Genomic DNA, 24,200 nt, shown 5'->3' on the forward strand with positions numbered 1-24,200 from the left:
CTAAAGAACCCACATCGAACGGGAAAATGCAAATTCCACTGTAAGATATCACTACCCCCCTGCCAGAATGGCTGAAGTGGAAAAGAACATACCAAGTGTTGGCAAGGATGCTGAGCAACTGGAATTTCCTATATGTCTCAAAAAATTGGAAGAAACGAAAAAACCCAAACTAATGACAACTATTTTAACTGAAACAGATGAAGACTATCAGGGAGATGAATTTTCAAACAAATTATATGTGAGGACGTACTCTTTGTTAACACTGTGCTGAATGGCAGTTATACGAGCATCTCCCCCCACCAGTTAAGTGTGCTTGGCTCTCTTTCACCTTCTCATTTTACAGATGCAGGCCACAAAACTCAGAGAGGGTAAGAACTTTGTCTAAGGCCACATAGCCCAGGAAGGGCTAAGCTGAAGCACAAACTCCAGTCTGTCCATCTGCAGGCTTCTCTGCTCTCTCAGGTTCCCTCAGGTGAACACACCTGCTGTCAACACAAACACGGCATGAAGACAACCGTGCTTCTATATCAGAGGGAGGTCAAAGAGAAAACCAGTGTGTGAAGCCGTGCTTCTGTGGGCACTGCATGGCACTGAGGACATCCAAGCTGAAGTCCACTCTGAATGGCAATGCTGGCATCTTTGATGAAACCAACCAGATATCAGAAGATGGTATAAAACCTTTTGCTCATGAACCTGAGTTAGTGAGAAAACAGTGTTCCCTCAAAATGCTTGCTGGAGGCTTTGCGGGTCTGTCTCCAGGAGGGTTCCCCATCTGAACCCTGGGAAGGACATGGGATAGGAAGGAGGAGGTGACTAAGGGAGAGATGCTGGGAGCTGGGTTGATGGATACAAATACCATGCTGCTCACCAGACACCACAGCTACCAAAGTTCTGGCATTTCAGTTTTCAAAAATAATTTTAAAATGACTTCAGGAGATTCAGTTAAGAAAAACACGTGATGAAGGACTGGAATGATGCTAAAGCTGAAACTCCAGTACTTGGCCACCTCATGCAAAGAGTTGACTCCTTGGAAGACTCTGATGCTGGGAGGGATTGTGGGCAGGAGGAAAAGGGGACGACAGAGGATGAGATGGCTTGATGGCATCACTGACTTGATGGACATGAGTTTGAGTGAACTCCGGGAGTTGGTGATGGACAGGGAGGCCTGGCGTGCTATGATTCATAGGGTCGTGAAGAGTCGGACACGACTGAGCAACTGAACTGAACTGAACTGAAGGACTTCCCTGGTGGTTCAGTGGTTAAGACTCTGTGCTTCCACAGCGGGGGCGATCCCTGGCTGGGGAACTAAAATCACACGTGGCCCAAGACACAGTCAAAAAAAAAAAGGAAAAAGAAAAATGTGTGATGAAGACTATCACAAAGAGAAACCAGCTGAAGGACAAATATGTTATCTGTAAACATAGCACTTTATTAACAAAATGTTTACACTCGCCTTACAATACAACAAATTTTGTAGTGACTTAGCATGTTATACTCTATAAAAGTTTAGTATAGAATGTTCAAGCTGAAACAATACAGTTTAGAAGTATGCCAAATCAACCACCATTTGCAAATGATCTATTACCAGCCTAAACATAAAAAGAAAAATCTTACAACAAAAGTTAAAAGATCAAGTTTTCTTTCGTCAGCATCTACAAACAATACAGACACCATATGGTTTATATATAGACTTAGGTCCAGCCCAAGGTTATGACTGCAAAAATAAAGTCTTCAAACATTCATACAAGCTTGGCAAACCATCATTACAATGTTTCATCACAGGTAGTCAAGCAACGCATCATGCAGGGGAGCCATGGCTAAGAATCTGGGCTGCTTATAGTGCAACAAGGCGGTCTAAACTGTAAGCAACTTGATTTGTTTTTTTTTTTTTTTCCATAATAGACACTATTAGAAAAAGGCACAAATATCTTACTCCTTGCATCAGGTCTTGAAAAGGCATGACATTCTTAGGAGAAATAAGAATTGCTGGTACATCGGCTTTAGCTTAATTTTTTTAAATGTCTAGGCTCATCTACCTCCATATCTCTTTTCAAGAGTTCAGGCTTAGGGTTTTCCAAAGTTTAACAAATGTTCTAGTACAAACTAAGTGAAAGTTCTGACACTTAACCTGCCTTGTTGCCAGTGGTCGAAAACATTTTGTGACACGGTCATATTGCCACTGTAAAGCAGTACCGCCCATCTCCTCTCCGGAAATACTGGGCTTCTTCCCCTAAATTAGTCTGTGTGTTGTCTGACATCACTGGTTGCCTCTTGCTTTTTCCCCCCGCCATGGGCCGAGGTGGGCAAATCTCATTGCTGTGACCAAGTAAGGCAGAACAGGAAGGCACATCGCACACACTGAGGTGGTGGCGGGTGCCCTGCGTCTTTAAGGGAGAGCCCGCAGCAAAAAGCGAAGGAGAAATAAGGCAAGAATCACGGCCTCGATCACAAGGAAGTCAAGATGTCAACTCTTAAGAAGGTCAGAGGCGTGATGGACCATTGTGTGAGTGACTCGTAACGTAGGATGATGGAGAGACTGAGCTGCTGGAGGAGAGTGAAAGAAAGAAATCTTTTCCAGGGCCATAAAACTGTCTACACGACACAACAAATGGTTTAAAAACAGAGGCACCCATCGGTGGCTCTGACCAACCAGATGCTGGTAACTCTCCCCACGCTGGATTGACCTGACATTACGTGCATAATCCATATTAAGAAAAAGTGTCCTAAACTGTGGAGTAACCTCATAGGAAAAGTAAGCGGAGGTATACAAATTTAAGCCCTGCTTTCAAGGTTTTTCCAGTGGGTGGGTATGTGTGTGTGTGTGTGTCAAACTGACAATTCAAGTATAAATTTCATGAAGAAATTAGTAACAATTAATTAAGCGTTAAGCTCCAATGTGAAATCATGGGCTGCTGGGTGCTGACTATTTCTGAAGTGGGAGGGGGCGTGTTGCCTGCAGCCCTGGCCTGCCCCACGGCAGCTGGGTGCTCAGTGTGGGCTCTGGCCTTGCCTTGTGGAAGAAGGGGTGGTGGGCTTGTCTCTGTGACCTGAAAGGTGGGTGCTTCCTGAACAATTTCAATCCTGAGTGAAGATTACTGGCTCTGTGTGTGAAATGCTGTTTTAAAGATGGATTTCTTCTTCAGTATCGCATTAAACCATTCACTTCCGGAAACACGAAGACGTTCCCAAATCAAGAAGTTGCATCAAACCAGTGTGTTTTGTTTCTTTTGCGGGATTAACCAGATGATTAAGGTCTACACTTTAAAACTGCCAATTTAGAGAAGGCGCTTTCAAAAAGCAATCAGTACTATCTGAGGATTTTCCATTAATTAGCTGAATTCTTGGCACTTGAATTCCTGCTCATGGAAAGCTACCCAGAATTTTGTTTCCATTATGAAGCATTTTGATGAGGCACTGGACGCCAGGACCATCCACACTGATCTGAAAATGAACTGACAATGAATTAAAAAAAAAATTCGGTTAAATTTGTTAAGATTCCATGGTTTTAACTCTACTATCTATTGATGATAGATTCTAATCTTACTATCTAACTAAAATGTTGAAGGTAATAAAAGGAAAAGATGGAAGATTCCATATTTTTCTTTTCATTAAACTTCTGAATCCTTTTGTTTGGAAGCCACACATATTCTAACCTATCTGGAATTGATTATGCTCTAAGAGGAAAGAACACAGACATTAGTTATTTCTGATGGTACAGACCAAAAATTAAAGTTGATCTATGACACTGGAAGTCCTTCTAGATTTGGAGGGTAAATCATTTTCCTTATATGCTATGAGAATCCTAAAGGACAAACTGAGAAATAAGGAGAGTCTTGGTTCTATTTATTCCCTTTCTTCATTATGTCTAATGAAACTTCATCGTAACAGTTCGCTCACTTATCATTCTCTTGGACTGAAAAAGTGGAGGCTCCTGAAAAATGTAACACCTTCCTAATTTTTTTTTGAACTTTCATTTGCACATAGAACAGGACAAATGCCCCAGAATTTCACTAATGTTTCTTGCAAATCGGATGATCACATTGCCTGGATTTCTATTACTAGAAGTTGAGACAAGTAACCTTACCGTCAAGAGAAATGGGCAGAGGTCATTTCTTTTAGTCCAAGGCCAGCCAAACTCTACCCCCACTTCCCTCTGCTAAAACCATACAGCATCATGTTTATCTCCTGGATAATTCTGTTGCTTGGACTGTTTTTTAATTACAGTACCACAGGAGTTAGAACACATCTCCTAAATATTCTGAATCACTGAACATTTTTGATGGACCACGTGTTAAGTGAGAGCAGGTCTATAGTTACTGCCCGACCCCTGAAGGTACATCCTGTTTCTTCTTTTAAAAAATACTAACTTTATTAAGAGGGAGACGATCTCCCGCAGACAAACAAGTCATGCTGCTGGCCCCTTTACAACAAATTTAAATAAGGAAGGATTTTCACAGGTCTCCACTCGCCAGCTTATCACTGTCGTTTAACTTTCATTATGGAGATGGGGGAGAACATCTGCAGCCTAATGACTTGAGAGAGGAAAGGCAGCCTGAGTCTGTGGGCTGTCATTACCCCCAGATGTTCTACAGCGGGTCCCTGGTACAGATGACAGTGAAAGGAATTCCAGTCACTTTTCCCTAGAAGGGAAAAGTTTCCTCACTGCTTATACAGGTTCTTGCAGAGACATCTGAATGTATGGGGTGGGGGTCTCGTCTGTCACATATGTAACATGCTGCACACGTTATTTCTTATACACTAAGGGGCCATGAATCACGTTCTCAGCGTGTTCTGAAAACAAAACAAAACAAAACAAAAAAACCAACAACAGTGAAAAGATGCTTGTAAGAATTTATATAACCTCTTTTGAAACATACTTTCAGATCATTAAGGATGCATTTAACAGTGAACAAATGCCTTTTCAAGCTCTGAGGCTGACATGCCAATTAGTGTATTGCTGTCTCAATTAAAATTCCCCATTTTAATGTGATGCCGTAAAAGTTTGGATACACTGGTCTGACGTCTCCAGGAAAGCCATGGAATGTCATCTGAGGATGTTTTCATTACTCTGTCAGGTTTAATTTAGAAGGTCTTGCAGACCTATGTTCCTTCTTGAGAACAGAAAAGAAATAAATACAAAAACGTAAAGAGAAGTTCTGGAAGTAAATATGGTTTTCTTTACCTTTCTACACATTTAGAAATAACAAAACCTGATAGCCTCAAGAAGGACACTGACCCACTTAAGACATGGAGCCTCTGGCACAAAGGGTCCAGTCCTCTCAGATGTGAGGAGGCACCCAGGAAGTGTGTATATAATGGGGGGCAGGCACTTCCCACAAAATCATACATGGGCGACAAGGAAGTGAGTTATTGTAAAGGAACCGAACCTTTCTGTTGCAACGTGTAGCACTTGGGCCTGACTGTGGCTGAAGAGCAGGTGATGGAGGTTTCATTTAGAACCAGAAGGACTTGCAGTAGGTACTTCTCCCTAATCACTTCTTAAAAGGAGTTTAAGATGAAGGACACTTAATCATACTCCCCCTTTATGTTCTTTTAATCACCAAATGTTAATTAATGAGTTATTACAGAATCAGAAAAACACTTGTGTGAAAGGAGAGTTCTGGAGATCACTGGTTCCTAGGACTGGACGCCAGCAAAGACCTGATTTTCATTTCTCTGAGAGGAATCAACAGACACTCAGAGCTAATGAATGGCTTTTCTCTTTTCAGTCCCCCAAGTTCTTAAAGATGGCCCTGCGTCATAAGAGAACCGAAAGCAGATTTTTATAGATGGGCTGTGTCTCAATTTCTTCACAAGCTAGCTTTTTCTCATGATAAGAACTAAGAATAAAGGATGTATGAAACATGTATTAAATCACTGTTTACTCAGGTGAATAATCCAAAGTGGGCTCAAAATAAAACACTGCTTCTGACGTTAATATCCATCTTTGTGCTTTAGAAGCAAACAAGGTAACGGAAAACATCCTTTCCCCTGTTCTCATCGAGTATGGATTAGGGACTCTGAGAGAGCAAGGTGCAGTTGTTACTGTTGAATATTAAGAAAACATCATGTGAGGTACAGAGCCACATTGATTTCTGAGACAGATTGAGGAAAATGAGGGCAAGAGAGGGCCCTGAACTGTGTGGGGAGCATGTGGAGAGGACCACGAGGATTAGGAGGAGAAGGCGGCTACAGGGGCTGAAGGATGGACTGTGCTGGGCTCTGTGCAGCCTACGTCACAATGAGGTGAGAGACGCTTGGAGGGGAGGCCTCACCCACCAGAGAGGCATGGAAGTGCTCTGCCCGCCCTTCCCTGTGCACCCAGACACCATGAAACCAGCCATGCTGATGGACAGCTGTGGTGGAAAAACTGTGAAGGTCATAGATCAGAGCTGTGTCATCTTTTGGTGAAATAAGAAAGGGCCACACACACCTGACCTCTTGGTAAGTCGAGTGTTTTTATTTTGTTGTCATGGAGACAGAGGCCCAGTGGGGGGAACGTCAGGGACCAACCAGGGCAGTGGCCTGATGGCCAGTCCGTTTGGATGTATGTGAAGTAAAGCCTAACCACCCTCAGGTGTGAAGTGCCTGGCCCTGGAATCACGCATGCTGTCCAAATCTTGCTAATCTCACGCTGGGGAAGAAAGCTAGATGCCAGGGGAGGAGAGAGTCCACGCGCACTTTACACAAAGCAACATGAGAGTGTTCACTACCTACATTCCTTCTATACGATTTCAGTAAGAGAATAAACAATTCCAAGTGCTCAAGATATATACACTATGGGGAAGGGAATTGTTTTTCACTTAATCTGAGTTATAATTTTCCCATTAAAATCTAACTGTATCAAGTGGGGGGCATGAAGAAATAACCATTATTTTTAAAAGTTTTGACTGTTCAGTTTAAGGATAGCTCTGAAAACACAATTTGGTTTGAAATTCAAGCTGTTTCATTTCCTATTTAATCTTGTAAATTTCCTTCCCTTACAATACTCAGGTTGGAAGGGTGCCAGATTAGACCAGGAACAAATTTTCACCAACTTCACTTCAGTGCTTTATTTTTAGATTATATTAAAAAGCTCATTAGGCTCCCTGAGGGAAAAGAGTGTTAACCACTAAGAGAGGCAGGGGAAAATAAGGGAAAGAGATGTGGAACTGTTAACAAGAGAAGAAGCGCTCTTCAAACAGTTGGTCTGAGGCTGCTGTGAAAACTAGCAGCAGCTTTATTTCCAAGACCAGGTAAATGACATGGGCTCAGGAGCTTGGTCTTGCACCCCGAGGCTAGGAGGGACTCGTCAGGCTTCTCCAAGTGGCATCTGTCTGCACGGTGGCTTCCAGATGGGACTGCAGGGGAGGGGTGGTGGGAAGGAAGGCAGAGAAACCCTTGACAACCTAGAGCCACATGCTCGATGCTTCTGCACCGCATAAAATGTGCTTCAAAGAACTTCCCGTGCACGAACTGAGAAATGGGGGGCGCGCGCCAGGCCGGTGCAAGAGTAAATGGAGTGGTAAACGAAACATAGAATTTATTAATGTATTTACATAATTTATAATCTGTAAGCAGTGGTCTCATAAATATATGACTACAACTTTACATGTGCTGAGCAAGCGGCAGATAACTGTTTCCCCCACCAAGACAACTCGGTTAAATAAAAAACGGACAGCATTTATTCCACTTTCTGGGCTTCCTCTCTTCCTTTGGAAAACATGGCTAGTCAGTTTAAACTGAATCTGCAATTCAACATGTTCCAGGCAGCCTCTCTACCACGACCATCTTGATCAACAGAGCTTACCTAAAAAGGTGCCAGTGACGTGCCTGGGGACACACGTGCGACAGGGTCCTGGGCTGCTGCGCCCAATGGAAAGTGCGTCAGAGACGGCAGGAGTGGATGCCTCTCCATCAGCCCCGGAAACCACCCACGTTAGCTTCCGACGATCCTAACTGCCATCTCTCCACGGTGGTAACTGCACACATTCTAAATGCTACCACTCCCTCTAACAGTGGCAATGGGAAACCAAGGAAAGGAATGTCTCCACAAGGCCGTTTTTTTTTTCCCTCAAGAACCACGAAAGTGCTAATTTTCCCTTTACAAATGTGACATAGAATCTTGACTACAAAGCTACTCAATGATCTCATTCTACCATCCACACAACTGTACATTCCTTCTCAGCAAGATCAGGAGCCAACGATGCAGTCCCTGTGTACAGAGATTCTTTACAGGACGGAAGTCCACAGACTGACGTATTATTGCTGCAGTCTCCCAAGAGGAGACGAAACCGGTCAATTCCTGTGAATCCTTGTTGCCCGAAGAAGATCCAAGACTGGCAGGTGACCCCCGGAGGCGGGGCCCAGCCCTCCCGAGACCTGTCAGGACCACCTACTTCATCAGGAAGCCCGGGGGGCCGAGGCCCGGTCAGCAGCAGCTCCGCTTTGGCTCCGAAGGCTGTCTGCGGAGTTTGAAGCCCTTTCCTCCAGAAGGTGGGCTAGCGTCAGTGGAGGGAATTCTTCGACCTAAACCAAGAGGACAGGAGGGAGGGCAGTGAGCATTCACTTTCTCAGGCTTCATTCTCATACATGACCATTCTACACTTGCAGTTTGACAGGTCTCACTAAAATTTAAAAAAGGTAATAAATCTCTAACTTTGGAAGGTGTTTACATGTACAGAAGAGCTGCAAAGGTGACATGTAGCTGGGTCCCCTCACCCAGCCTCCCCCGGTTTTGGGACTTCATGGGATGACCGTGGGATTCGGCAAAAAGGAAGAACTTGACACTGGAACATCACTATTCACCCAACTCCAGACTTTCTGTTGCCATCAGTTTTCCCACTAATATCCTGTCATTTTTTTTGGTCCCAGGGTCCAAAGAGGAGTATCACCTGGCATTTAGTACACATTTTTTAAATGTGTAAAAAGATTTAACATGTTAAAAAAAAAACTGCATCAGAACGTTGCTGTCCTGTCTTGTAGCAGAGGCCACCTTCCAGAGAGAGGTGTGCGCAGACGTGCATGGAACACATATGCACCCATCCCTGTTCTTAAAACCCAGGCAGGAGCACAGACTCTTATCATGTCATGCATCTGGGCAGTGCTCAAGCAGAGTTCGTCTACAAGGCTCTGTGATGCTGAGTCTGTGGATGTCCTGCCATTGATCCCCAATTCACAGATAGTTAGCTTGTTTCCAGTATTCTCATGTCTTTAACAGCAATGCAAAGACTATCTTGGTATAGGATAAATGGACTGGCTGGGAAGAGCTGGGTCACGCAGTTCCACTCCTGGGTGTTCGTCTGATACAGACACTGCACTCCCAGGGTCTATCCAGCACAAATGCAGGAAGGACGTGCAATTTAAATTTTGACAGATGCTGCCAAATTGCTCTCTGAAGAGGCTGCACCACTTTATTCTCCAACCAACAGTGCATGAGAATGAACGGGTTTCACTTTACTGCTCTGTGAAGCATAGTGTGTTCGAGAGAAGCCTTAAATCACCCAGTCACCCACCCTCCCTGATAACTTCAGGGCTGCTCCCGGTACAAGGAGCAGTTCCTAACTCTGTCTAGCACCTTGGATGCTCACATTAGTCAGGAGCCAGAAGCCCATTATCCCGCTTTTGCTCAGGCAGCGATCTCCTCACCCCTTGAATGGGGCCCCATGCTCTTGGAGGAAAGCAGCATGCCTCTGGCTCTATGTTCCCAGTGTCCATTCAGCACAGCACCTGGTGCTGAGGTACTTTGAAACCATGGGACGAACTGACACCCACGTTTGGCATTAACGAGGCAGAGCAGCAATCTGCCAACTCCCAAGTCCTCAGGTGCCTAGACTGGAGCCTCCAGCATGTCCAGCAGCCTCCAAACTGGGGGGCGGGGTGGGGAGAGGGCAGTACATAGCGTGGTGCCTACAAGGCGAGGAAGCACCCCTAGTAAGTCCTACAAGCACTTTGAAATGCCTGCATGCACTGTTATGACCACAACACAAATTTATTTAAAAGTTCTACTGACTCTTGTCATCATTTATTTCTCAATAAATGAATGCTGGAAACACAGCTGGTATTACAGAGCCATCTCTGAAATACTTTTAGAAGAAAGCAGAGGAGAACACCTTCGTGACCTGGGAATAGGGAAGGATTTCTTAAGCAGGAGCTAACTGCAAGCGAAAGTAAGGACAAAGTGGATACAATTAAGATTTAAAGCTCCAGTTCACCAAAGGAATTGATCCAAAAATGAAAGTCAAGGCGCAGAGTAGAGCTTTCCAATAGACATAATCAACAATGGACTCACAGCCAAAATAAACTATAAACATTAAGACAAAGGCAGATAAATCCAACAGGAATACAGGCAAAACTACACAGAAGAGGCTATCTAAATACCATAAAAATGTAAACAAATGCCGGAAAGGTGCTTGACTTCATTCACTGTCCGAAGTGGTGGGTCACGACCCTGGCGGCCCTACATGGAGTGACTGGGGTTCTCAGATCCCACTGCTGTCCGCGTTGACGGGTGTGATCACCCTGAAGGCTGCTGGGCAGTAAACCTGCACTCAATGTGCGCATACCTGATGACTCGGCAAATCTTCTCCTGGGTGTAAACAGACCCCTAACAGAAAGCGTCCACATCGTGCACACACTGGACATGAAGCAGAATGCTCACAGAGGTTCTACTTATCATAGCTTGAAACTGGGGACAACTACCAGATGCCTATCCACATGGCGGGTAACTGCCCTGTGGAGGTGGCCCGCCCTGACACACACTCCACAGCGATGACAATGAGTCACATGCTCATGGGGACCTATCTACCAGATGTGATGTAGAGTCAAACACACCAGACACACGTAAGCAAACCCAGTTCGTTTTAAAAAGCATAAAGTCTATAAACAGGTAAAACAAGAAGAGCTGGTGGTCAGGATGGGGGTTCCCTGTGGGAGGGGGAGGAGTGAGGTTCACATGCGTGCTGACCCAGGAGGCTACTCAGTCCATGAACACCCCTGGAGCATTATACTTCTGATGGGAGCACTCTGCAGCATGTATATTAGACTCCGATAAAAAGCCAGCAAACCCAGGCCCCATGCTAACTCAATTTTACAATGCCCAGTAAATAATAAACTCAATTTACATCTAAGTTTTTCTAATCTTTTGGAACAAACTTTTTTTTTTTTTTTAATTCTTCACAGTTAAAATCAGTATGTACAGGCTAGTTTTTATATAGGAATTTTCACTGTTGGTAGGCTTCACTACCTTCCTATTCTTAATATTGCTATAGAACACTTTACAAAAACAGTGATAATTATGATACCACATACCTAGATATTTTAGCTTGAACTAAACTGTGAAAAATTCCCGACTACCTTTACACACTGCCTTTTAGGAATGCATCTGAGTAACTGCTATTTACAATCTAGGAAGACGAAAAATATTGTTGCTGTTTAATGTTGGAAGGAAGGGGCTGGACTAGAGCTCACACACCAGTGTCTACCAGCTGTTCCAGGTGGCAGATAGGCCCAGCAGGCCTGCATGGTACTCTGAAAATATTTCAGTAAGTGGCCAGATTTAAAAAGTGTGACATGTTACATAAATTTCAGATCTCTGAACAAACTAAAAACATCAAAAATTAAAAATAAAACCAAAAGTAACCCCAGTAATGGGGTGGCCATGTAGCCAGGGGCCCGCCTGCCGCTGCTGTCCACTTGCCGGGGTCACCGGGGCTTCCTGCAGCCCCTGGGCCCTGGCGCCCCGAGGTCTGCTCCCCTGGGGGCCGTCCCAGCCTGGCCCTGCTGGCTCTTCCTCTACATGCTGGCCAAGCGCCCTTCCACTTTCAGATCTCCCCGAAGGATAGATCTCAGTGTGGCTTACTCCTATCCTTCTTGTGCAAGTCTGACCTGTTCAGTTAACATGAACCTTAGGGCTCTGCACATTTGCTGTGTCAGGGTCTGGCTCCAATAGTGCCTCCTCAGAGAAGCCTTCCCTGACCATCTGCAGAAACTCTTTCCTTTCAGTCTATCTTATGTACTTTGTATTCCTGCTCATCATCAGAAAGGGTCTCGCTTCCCTGTGTGCTGTCTCTCCCCCAGTGGACTGCAGAGGCCGCCCCGTCATGCTTGCTGCTGTCTCCCCCGAGTCTGAAACAGGTCTCAGTGAACATTCTGATGAATTGGAATGAAATGAATGAACAGATACAATTCATGGATGGTCCCAGAGGTATGTGGCAGACTCTCCCACTGAGTGTCATCACTGTAACATTTCTGAAAAGGGAAAGAGGAGAGGAGGGGAAGAGTGTCTCAACCTCTCACTGGCAAGAGCCTCATATTAATTTCTGAGGACTTTTTTACGGGGGAATTACACACACAGTCCACGTCCCTTTTTTTATCTTATTCACGCTCCATGACTTTGGATGACTAACTGAAACACATTTAAAGAGAGAGAGGACGATGACAGCTTCCAGGACCCCAAGGCCTTGCACATTACTGATTCAGGAGCAACACTCCTCCTAGAAAGCAGGGCCAGTCGTCAGGCAGCAGCTCTCCAGCAATTACGTCCCAACATGAAAACCCGTCGTCACTCTTCAATTCTCAAATCTCATTCCACTGAGAACACCACCAGGCTAGACTGCTCTGTGTAGGGAGGAAACTCCCCCTGACCAGATAAAGCTGCATTAAGTTGCTCCGCACAGAAGAAATGCATGAGGTAGGGATACTCACTAATTTCTATAAAGAGTTCATTTATGTTTATCGCATTCTTCGCACTTGTCTCTACAAAGACTGCATGGATGGAGTCGGCGTAGTCCTTGGCATCTCTCTCCATGACCTCTCTGGAAAACAATAAACTGTAGATCACAAACTCTACCTGTCAGGAGCTTAATGTGATCCCCATCTACCCAGTAATTAACCAGATTTATGATGATCAGAACGGAACCTGGAACCACTATCAATGTGTCTAATGGAACAGTCAGAGAATCACCATGGTTTCTCCCCTCCCCCCTCCCCCAGTAGAGCCCTTGCTTGGAAGATCATGGAAGTGGTCCAGAGAAACTGCCAATCGACGTGCTTTCCTTAAAATATCCTTTCCCAATTCGAGAACCCTGTGCTACGGGAGCTGAGGCTACATCAATCTCAGATCATGTTCAAGTGTACTGCAACTGATGTTTAAATAAATTACACACCTGTCTTGATACATAATCTAATGAGCTCCAAGTGTCTGAACTCTTAATTTTAGTTTGAAACTTCAGGACCCCAACCAAACAACAAATAGGAATTTTTCAATGTTAGAGATAAAACAGAAACTAGATTCTTCTACTGGATAGTGCTCTGTCAGAAGAACACACAATCAGCACTGGTATCTCCTGCACTAATAACTTACCTTACATCAATTAGGTCACACTTATTTCCTGCAATGGCAACTACAATATTGGGTGGGCCGTGCTGCCGAAGCTCTTTTACCCAATTCTTTAATGTTGAAAATGTCTCCTGTAACACAAAGGAGGAAAGCAACTGGAGACTGAAGCGACCTAAACAGAGTTTTCAGAATAGTCTCAAGAAGATGGTATGTCAGGCCTTACTTCTTTCGTGATGTCGTAAACAATTATAGCTGCAGCCGAGCCTCGGTAGTACATTGGCGCTAAGGCACGAAACTGCAGAGAAGAGGGAAAAATAAACAACAAAATCGGGAAAACTGGTTAAATATGCTTCTTACTAGACTTTGAAGCCCATTATCCCCACACAAAAGGTAATCTTTCTCTTAAGCCAAGAAAGATGACATGGTGCTTTAAAGCAAATGAACCAGTAATTACCAAAGGCAAAAACTTCAAATCTAACACTGAAATGCCGCTCAGAAGGTAGTTTAGAATACAGTTTTATGGGAATTAAATACGTGCTATAAACAATTGTTTCAGCTGAAAAGGCTAATTGAACTCAATGTTATAATTTCCAAATTTATTTGTTCAGTAGTCCTTTAAACTTTGGCTCCCCAAACTAACAAGGAGATAAAAATAATGCTGTAAATAGTTCTCCAGAGAAGCGCCTGCATTTGGGTGTCATAAAGATAACCTGCAATCTAAATGCTGATTGTGGTACAGAAACGAGTATACATTTACATTCATGACCTGGATGAGCTTGTAACTCGCTTTTTTTATATCGTCCACATATGTGGCAATTCCCCAAAGCGGGTACATATCTCATTCCACTTACATGCATTTAACTCTGTGTACAGGGCTTCTTCCCACCAGTCACCCTCCAGCTCTCCCCCTCCCCCCAACACAATAGGGAAGAGAAGGAAGGACAATCTAAATAGTGAGGCTGATTTAGCGGGCCATTTGTTTTGATAGGGTGTGAGATGGAAAATGGGATGTGCCCACCCCAGTCAACCCTGGTTTCTGGGCATGTGTGTGTGTTGGGTCAAGCCTCCCACTCAGTGAATGTGAGGTCAGCGTACAAGACAAGACACTGACTTGTGCTTGATCTTTGTCGTATCCCCTGACTTTGAAACCTGACCCCTACACGTGATGTGAGAGGTACTACGGGACTCCCCTCCTGCTCTCTGTTCTGTGGCTTCCCTCCAAAACAAAAGAAGACACCGTTATCAGAAGTGAGTACCTAAGAACTGTTTAGGTGCAGGGCAATGTCAAAATAAATGCCAGCCTCAAACATCCATCCAGGTTCAGTTCAGTTCAGTCGCTCAGTTGTGTCCGACTCTTTGTGACCCCATGAACCACAGTATGCCAGGCCTCCCTGTCCATCACCAACTCCTGGAATCTACCCAAACCCATGTCCATCGAGTTGGTGATACCATCCAGGTTAAGCGTTACTAGTCTCAGGGGGAAAGATCCCTGCCTCTGGGGTCAGAGTCGGAAAACTTCCAATAAAATGTTCAGTTTTAGAGAGAGAAAAACACAATAAAACTTGTAAGAAACTAAGGAAACCAGATGATTAGGTGGGAGACTCTGAACTGTCCTCCCTGGGATGACAGTCAGAGAAGCACACAGACGGCGCAAAGGCTATGGTACTAGCTCTCACTCGTGATGCATTGCCCCAGCAACTTCCTTTACAAGGTTGTTGGATTTTGTGTGTGTGGTATTTAAATTTGTAAAGTAAGATTCATTTAGAGAAGTGTAAAGACTTTAAGGCTGATAAAAGGTCTTACTTTTGATAAAATGACAAGTGTGTATGTATACGTTCATCCTGTCCCATCCCAAGACAGAAAATGTCTTTATCAACACAAAAAGTTCCCCAATGCTACTCTTTTTACACCCCTTCTTTGTTCTCGATGGTAACCTTTCTCTTCAAGTCTATTTATTGATATAAAAACTACAGTTTTCTCTTGCTTATGGTCTGCACAGAATATCCACTTCCATTCTCTTTATTTTCATGTGATGTCTAGGTTTCTATGTAAGGTAATCCCTTCTATAACCAGCATATTGTTTGATTTTGACTTTTGATCCAATCTGAAAACCTTTGTCTTTTAAGTGGAATATTTAGTTCCTTTACACTTAATGTACTTCCTGATATATTTGTTTTTTACTGATATTAGGACTACCATTTTGCTATTTGCTTTAAATTTTGTTACATTAAAACAAAATAAAGCCCTGTTCTTCCTTTCCTCCCTTCTTTTGCATTAACTATTTTTTACTATTTACTTTTAACGTATTTAATTAGTCCACTGGTTTTTTAGTTATACCTCCCTGTATTACTCTTTTAAGTGGTTGCTCTCGTAACTACAATATGTCTCTCATAGCTGACTTAGATTTTAAAATGCACCACCTTATGTGAAAGATCAGAACCATGCAAGATTTCTTATCCCACTGTCCTTTGTGCTGCTGTCAAATATTTTAAATCTATATGATAACACACATAATTCAATATTATAATTTTTACATTAAATTACCAATAATTTCTTTTTAATAAAAAGAAAAATCCCCAGATTTTTATATTAACCATTCCGAGTGCTTCTTGCTCCTTCCTTGGATCTCGATTACTTAGGCTAGAGGTGGTGCATCCCCCCTAGCCTAAGAACATTTCTGAGGCCACTGCTGCTAAATCCTCTCTGCTTTTCTTCTTCTAAACATGTCATGACTTTGACTTCATATCTGAAAGATAATTTTGGTAAGTGGATGATTCTGACTCTCTAAAATGGCTCCACTGCCTTCTGGCCTCCACTGATGGTGGAAGGCTAGTCCTCTTTCTTAGTGTGTCCTGCATGTGCCTATGTTATCACCTCTGGCTGCTTTTAAGATTTTCCTCTTTAACTTTGATTTTTAGCAATTTGACTATGATAGACATAGATTTCTTGATATCTATGAGTCTGCTAAACTTTTGGATTTGTGAGTTAATTCCACCAAAATATGGAAAAATTTTAGCCACTATTTCTCGAAACATCTTTTCTTTCTGTCCCCCCACTTTTTTTTCCTTTTTAACAACTCTGGGTCTCCAGTCACACATATGTTTGATCATTTGAATTTGTCCCTAGGGTACCATGTTCCTATATTTCTACTCTCTGTTCTTCTGATTGGTTAATTTGTCACTTATCCGGTGGATTTTTCATTTTAGATCTTACAGTTTTCAGTTTTAGCATTTTCATTTATCAGTTGCCATTTTGTGGGAGACTCCCCATCTGTAGTTACATATTTAAAATATCTGGTTTCCGTTATCTTCTCTGAAGTGTTAAAACACTGGCTTATCACGCTAAGATGGTTTTACACGTGGTTAGGGTGGGTCTATGTGGGTCTCTACTCCTAAGACATGGCCCTCTGGCAGTTTCTGGGGGACCTTAGGGTATTGATTAAGCCTTACATAACAGGCAGGACTGGACTCTAAACCCTGCCTACTCTCACGAGCAGCAGCAGGATCTCTGCTCAGTCCTGTCGCCTCTCCAGCTGTTGGTTTCTGTTGAGTCCCTTATTGTCGCTCCCATGCTTTCACAATTTGAGGGTTGAGCAAAGCCAGGAAAGGGATTTATAAGCTGATTTTCAGGGCTTCCTGCCTTGCGGGATTCATCTTTTCTGGGATGTGCCTCCTCTTTTCCCAGCTGCTCTAGCAACCTTAACCTCTGCCCTCAAATATAAAGACAGCGCCCCACGTGAGTTCTAGCTACCCTGTGCTGCATGGTCGTGGGTGTGCCCTCTGGGGGAAAAGCCATGAAAACAGGAGTCTCATTTGATGCCATTCCCTTTTTAGTCCCTGACTGTATCTGGCGGCTCCACAGGACCTTCAGAGAGTTGTTTTTTAATGCTTTGCCCAGTGTTTATACGTAACTGTTTTCTGTGTGAGGGTTAGCCTGTTACAAGCTACTCCTCCATGACTGACATTGAAACTTTCTATATACTGTACTTGCGGTATAAAAAAAGAAGGCAGCAGCTTACAAAGAGACTCAAAGGATGTGTGCATAGTTCTGCTCCCAATCAGGCCCTAGATCAGGGGCTGGCCAGCTTTTTCTGGAAGAGGCCAGTGGTAAACACGTTAGGCTTTGTGGATCACGTGATCTCTGCCATAACTCCTCAACTCTACCATGGAAGCAAGAGAGCAGCCACAGACAGCAAGTTAACCAATAAGCACAGCTGTGCTCTGAAAAAATAGGAAGTAAGCTGGATCTGGCCTGAGAGCCACAGTGTGGACCTTGGTCATAGATGTTAAGCGATGTGTACACATTTTCCTGATTTCAAACTTGAGTCTATCCCTTATGTGACTCCTGTGACAACAAATGACTCCAAGTCTTCCTGGCGCTCTGACCTTTAGAAATGGTCATCAGGAGAAACCACATTAAGATTCAGGATATAAATCTTCAAGACTGGCTGCAGTGTCTATTAGACTTCGGTTAAGAAACTTTTTTTTACATGATCACACGCAAATGGCAAGTATTTGAACTACTGCTGCTACAATTATGGAGCACTTCTGACATGGGTGTGAGGTGTATGTTTGTGCAGCAGCTAGGTCTGTCGCTATGCTTCTGGAGGAGACCCTGTTGGTGAAGGAAGATTGGTGGGAAAAGATCATTTAAAATGAATTCATTTAGGGATGAAAAGGTCTGAAAAGGCTCTGTCTTGAGGAAAAAAATTATGAAAACAAGTTTCATTTTATCTGATATTAGAAAAAACTTTGGTTTATTATTGCAACCAGTTTCTTGAATGAACACTGAGTCCAAGTTGACTGATAACTGGACCATGATTCTTCTGATAGAACCATGTTGTTCTTGTTCAGTCACTAAGCCACGTCCGACTCTCTGCAACCCCACGAACTGCAGCACACCAAGCTCCCCTGAACCATATGCTGGCACAATATGGTATCTATTTTTCATTTTGTGTTTGCCTTTCCTAGTCCTGTCATAGGAAGGGAGCTTTTACAAAGTATGTGAGGACTCCCATCGGTTTTCTCTAGGCCTTCTGATACACAAATCATTATCTTCTGGGGCACTTATGCCATCATTTTGATCAGGAGCTTTCTCTTCACTTAATTTAACAAGCTCCCTACCATCAATGGCTTTGTATAACATCTGCGGAATTCTCCAAATCACTTTCACTGACTTAATGAAATTACTTTGCAATCAGTTGTGACTGGACCATCAAGGATAATCCATCTGTGAAGACGTGAGGGTCAAATGGGAAGGCTGTCCGAATGGTCAGTTCATCATGAATGGCTGCATCTTAGGATGACTTCTGATTCCATGATAAATCTCATTACAGAGAACTGAATAACAAACACATAGATATCAGAAATGCCTAATTTGAGGCATGCGCTACTCACATGACAAAAGTAGGGGGAGGATCTGGGCCTGTTTCCCTGTGCCAGAGTAGGGCTCGCAATTAAATGACATAAATCCATGGGTATCAGTGCTGAGCATCAGGGGCTGAGCACACAGATGTGAGGACAGGCCCTGCCCCCAAGGAGCTAACAGAAGATAAACAGGCAAGGAGACGGGGGGTACAACCTGGGGGTTGTAGGCAATCACAAGGATGGTTCAGGATATAAAGAAATACTCTGAACAGTCTACCTGCTAACTGGTCTACCTGATACCGGAGCACCAGGTCAGGCCCCGTGCTGGGCCCTGGGAACATAACCCCGTAGGCCCGGTTCTCAGTTTCTCATCTGTGGGGAGAGCCTGTCGGAAGAGGCTGTGGACAAGCATCTACTTACAACTTGGAATGAGGGTCCTGAGGGAAATGAATAGAGCACAGTCATGTACGAGGAGCTGGGGTGGTGCTGAGGGGCCGAGGGATGAGGGGAACTGGGAGGGTGTGGCACTGAAGCTGGGACGGAGAGGCTGCTAAGGAGCCAGACAGCCATGCTCTGCGTGAAAGGGGACAGCCTTCTGGTGCAAGGAATACTATATGTGCAGGCCGACTTTGGTGCGTCTGAGGAAGTGAACGGAGGCCCTGGGCTGGAACTCAGCAGGTGACAGGAGGCTGGACCAGAGGCCCTGAGGGCTCTGCACACCCCTGGACAGGGGCAGCCGGCAGTTCCTGAGGAGGTGAGCAGGAGGGTAACAGGGTCTGATTCAGGTTTTCACAAGGGAACCCTAGTCCTGTGAGGAGAACGGACACAGGGTGACGGGGCTGGGAGGAGGGAAGGCAGGGAGAGCAGTGACCAGGAGAGGGCTCTTGGGTGGGAGTGAGAGGCGGCAGGCCGCTGACAGTGGGCACAGGGAGAAGTGAGTAGACTCAGAAGCTGCAGCTGTCAGGACAGCTAACGGGGAGGGAGCACCTCCAGACTCACGCGTGAACGAGGCGGGCCTGTGGCAAACTGAGGAAGGCAGGGGTGGTGGGGAAAGCCCCCTCAAGGCGACATGGGATGAGAGTTTTGAAGGCTGAACTTGTGTTCTCCAGGCTAACACCAGGAGGGAGGGTGGTCCAAGCAGAGGGAACGACAGGACGTGGGTGTAAAAGCAGGCACTGGCCTGGCGACGGCAGATCTGAAAGGTTTGGTTGGTCTTGGAGGATGAACTGGTGGGAGGAGGTGACGATGGAGAGTCGGGCGGAGGCTGGCACCATCCAGGCCCAAAAGGCTGTTGTCTGGGACAAACAAGCAGGAAAGGCTCACAGAGGCGCCCTGGAGGATTTTCATTGCATTTCAAACAGTCTCTGATTCGCTGTTGATGTTGAGCTCTTCTTAAACCCTATGATTTGGCAACGACCAGCTGGAGCGGCGGCGCACGGCCAGCGTCCCTCTCCTGACAGTCTCCATGGCACGGGGCTCTGCTGGGCAGGCCTCCCGGGCCTGGCTGCCTCATCTGTATTCCCAGCGCGAGCCCTTGGCTGGCTCAGTGATCAAGCTCCAGGTAGGGGTGAGGGACATTTGCATCTCAGAGCAATGACTCCTGGTGCAGAATCAATTAGAGGTGGGGAAACAAGAGGCAGGCAGACCAGCTAATTACAAAACTTAACAGAATCCTGCTATCATGGCAACAGCAAGAGAGACACATAAACCCTCCTGTTATTCTTTTTTTACGTTCTGAGAAAAAAAAAGAGATGTTATACGTCACTGTGTCTATGAGGACAGGCTCTGATTCAAGGCATAATGGAATCTATATTATAGTAGGATGCTTTATGATGAGGGCTTTGCTGTCTCATTAAATATATGGGAGGGGTAACTGAGATGTGGGATTCACTGAAAGGGTACATATATTACTGGTATGAAAAGCCATGAGTTTGTGTCTAATAGGCTGGATGCCAGGGCTATGTCTGCGGACATACTCAGGGAGGCTCTGTGGGAGGCGGCCCTTCTGAAAGATGGGCGAGTGATGCTTGGCCAAGGCCCAGCCACCTCAGAACACATGGCCCAGACAACGCAGGAGCAGTGGGGACTGGAGACCAAGCAGACACATCTCAGATGAGGAAGTGGACACAAGGTGTGACATCCAGTGGTTTAACAAAATAACACAAAACAAAAGAAACCAAACAGAGCGAACTTGAGACATGAAATCTGTACAAATGTGCGATGTCTACATCCAGGACAACAGTAACGGCTTATTGTGTTTTCCTCCATTTGTCTGTGATGATGCTTGTCGGGTTTTACACCATTCGAAGCATCTATGCTGTCTCAGATAAGACTGTGAGGACAGACTATTTCTCCTGATTACTTCTGCTATACTTTTAAGAGCTTTAAGATAGCACAGTGCATCCATCACATGTTCTGTTTTGATAACACTGTTTGAAAACAAAATTAAACAGGAGCTGAATAATAGGGCAGCTGCCAGACACACCTCAACAGGGAACTCAACACAGGGAAGAATGGGGCAGCAGTAGCAGCCAGACCCTTCCCCACCTTCCCTTCCAGTCCCGTCCCATTTGGGTGGGCTTTGTCAAATCTTCTGTACCGCAGTCCCATGGCCCTCGCCCCACTTCTGGCCCAGGCCCTCCCGAGGCAGACAGCCATCCAGGACACCTTTATCATTAGGCGTTTATTAAGCACTATTGCATGGCACTGTGTTAGCTCATCCATTTCACTTAGTCTCAAACTTTGTACGCTGTTAAAGTTCCCTCTTTAGCTCTTAAAAGGCGGCTATGAGATGTGCTTCACTCTCGCTTCCTACCACTAATTCTTTTATATCTCTGCTCGAGGATGGAGCCCCAAAATTACACACCATGCTCTGAGTGGGGTTTCATCAGGCCTGTTAGTCAGAATTTACTTGAAGACACTAAAATGTATAAAAACGCCCTCAGTGCCCATGAGCACTTTCTCCATCCGTGGACTTCGTGGTTCCAACTGAGAAGGAAAGGGCTGGCCGCGAAAATGGGAATGTGTGTGTCTCTGGTGCAGAGAAGGGAAGTGAGTGACGTGAAGTGATGGGACCCAGCAGTTGCACTGGTGCTTTCATCTGGGCCTCAGAAAAACACATAGTAATGTAAAGAGTGACTTACTCGTTCTTGTCCAGCTGTGTCCCAGATGAGGAATTTATGTAGTTCATTTTGGTACTGGACAGTCTTGGTCATAAAAGATGCCCTACAAAGAGAGACCTAAACGATCAGAACACAGTTATTTAAAGGATGTCACCAGCCCCAGCTGGCAACATCCCTTAGACTCCACAATTCTCACACTGCTGCTCCACACTACATTCTGACTCTGGTCCGCTTGGGAGTACTGATGAGACACTCAGATGCTGGCTGCATGCTCTAAGACGGAAGGGTTCTTTGGCTTGTGGCTGCCTAACCTTCACATCAAAAGAACCATGAGATAATTTGATAATCCAGACATTAGCCTCCCTTGTAATATATTCAAGCTGTTCTTCAGAAAGATGGCACCATGGGAAAACTTTCGTGCAAACCTGTGTGTCCAGGAAATGAGTGCACTAGTAATGAGCAGGAGGTCATTTGGCTTTGTCCTCAGCCCATTCCTAAACCAAAGGATCATGTGAAGAGCTAGAGTTAGACCAGGGTTAATAAAACTAAAATGCCAACAAGAAGCAGGAAGACTCCCAATCACCACTTCTGTGTTTCAGTAACAGATTGGCCCCCCACTGGTTGTCCTGCTGGGCCATGTAGGGCCTTGGGGCCACCCCAGTCCTGGGTGGAGAAGGAATGCTCCTGTGCAGGTCTTCCTGCTCTCTGTGAGGGACTGCTCCATGCAGGGGCTTCTGAAGGCAGGGCCAGGGGCTTGTGCTTTTGGAAGAACCTGTGAGGAGCTGTGGAACACATGCCTAGACCCTCTGGAGGCTCCTGGCCGAAGATTCTAGAGGCCTGTCCCAGGCCAGCACTAGCTCCAATGCTACCTTTTACCCTCCCAACCCACCAGAAAGCTCCCTGCTGGGAAGTCCTTTGTCTCCCAGCCTCCTCCGGGCAACCCAGTCTGGCTAAAGAACCCAGAGATGATTATGTCTTCTTTCCCACTGAATAAAACTTCTGGGGCTGAGGGTCAAGCTGTGCTCTTGGAATCACACCCTCATCATCCTAATCAGGACAATGAACTCAATGGCTAGACATTTTCACATATTCTAAATCTGAAATATTTTTGAAGACATTCAAGTAGCAGTTACATAATTTTCAAGAAAGTGCAAGCTGAAATCGATAGAATGACTTTCTGAAGCATTACTGAGCTTACGTAAGTATCAGAATCCTTACTTTTAAAAACTTTTTACACTTGCCATGGTTAAATCAGAATGTGCACCAGGACTTCTCACTTTAAGGAAGATCTAAGCCTTCACACGGACCACAGCCTTGTCTAACTCAATGAAACTAAGGCATGCCCTGTGGGGCCACCCTAGACAGGCGGGTCATGGTGGAAAGGTCTGACAGAATGTGGTCCACTGGAGAAGGGAAAGGCAAACCACATCAGTATTCTTGCCTTGAGAAACCTATAAACAGTATAAAAAGGCAAAATGATAGGATACTGAAGAGGAACTCCCCAGGTCGGTAGGTGCCCAATATGCTACGCAAGACCAGTGGAGAAATAACTCGAGAAAGAATGAACGGATGGAGCCAAAGCAAAAACAATACCCAGTTGCGGATGTGACTGGTGATAGAAGCAAGGTCCAATGCTATAAAGAGCAATATTGCATAGGAACCTGGAATGTGAGGTCCATGAATCAAGGCAAATTGGAAGTGGTCAAACAGGAGATGGCAAGAGTGAACGTTGACATTCCAGGAATCAGCAAACTAAAATGGACTGGAATGGGTGAATTTAACTCAGATGACCATTATATCTACTACTGTGGGCAGGAATCCCTTAGAAGAAATGGAGTAGCCATCATGGTCAACAAAAGAGTCTGAAATGCAGTACTTGGATGCAATCTAAAAAATGACAGAATGATCTCTGTTTGTTTCCAAGGCAAACCATTCAATATGACAGTAATCCAAGTCTATGCCCCAACCAGTAACATTGAAGAAGCTGAAGGTGAATGGTTCTATGAAGACCTACAAGACCTTTTAGAACTAACACCCCCAAAAGATGTCCTTTTCATTAGAGGGGACTGGAATGCAAAAATAGGAAGTCAAGAAACACCTAGGGTAACAGGCAAATATGGCCTTGGAATACAGAATGAAGCAGGGCAAAGGCTAATAGAGTTTTGCCAAGAGAATGCACTGGTCATAGCAAACACCCTCTTCCAACAACACAAGAGAAGACTCTACACATGGACATCACCAGATGGTCAACATCGAAATCAGACTGATTATATTCTTTGCAGCCAAAGATGGAGAAGCTCTATACAATCAGCAAAAACAAAACTGGGAGCTGACTGTGGGTCAGATCATGAACTCCTTATGGCCAAATTCAGACTTAAATTGAAGAAAGTAGGG

General features: G+C 44.8%; 1 protein-coding gene across 1 annotated transcript in view; it reads right to left on the reverse strand.

Annotated features, from left to right (window-relative positions):
- Positions 1-1,408: 1,408 nt before the first annotated feature.
- The window catches only part of RAB22A (RAB22A, member RAS oncogene family), a 51,761-nt gene continuing 28,969 nt past the window's right edge, over positions 1,409-24,200 (reverse strand). The window contains exons 3-7 of the mRNA XM_004014439.5: positions 21,828-21,909; positions 13,542-13,613; positions 13,343-13,449; positions 12,685-12,794; positions 1,409-8,508 (exon numbers count right to left, since the gene is read on the reverse strand). Of these exons, the coding sequence (XP_004014488.1) occupies positions 8,411-8,508; positions 12,685-12,794; positions 13,343-13,449; positions 13,542-13,613; positions 21,828-21,909 (469 nt within the window). The 3' untranslated portion in view covers positions 1,409-8,410. The remainder of the gene's footprint in view (positions 8,509-12,684; positions 12,795-13,342; positions 13,450-13,541; positions 13,614-21,827; positions 21,910-24,200) is intronic.

This window comes from Ovis aries, chromosome 13 (assembly GCF_016772045.2).
Source record: "Ovis aries strain OAR_USU_Benz2616 breed Rambouillet chromosome 13, ARS-UI_Ramb_v3.0, whole genome shotgun sequence".
Classification (NCBI taxonomy): domain Eukaryota; kingdom Metazoa; phylum Chordata; class Mammalia; order Artiodactyla; family Bovidae; genus Ovis; species Ovis aries.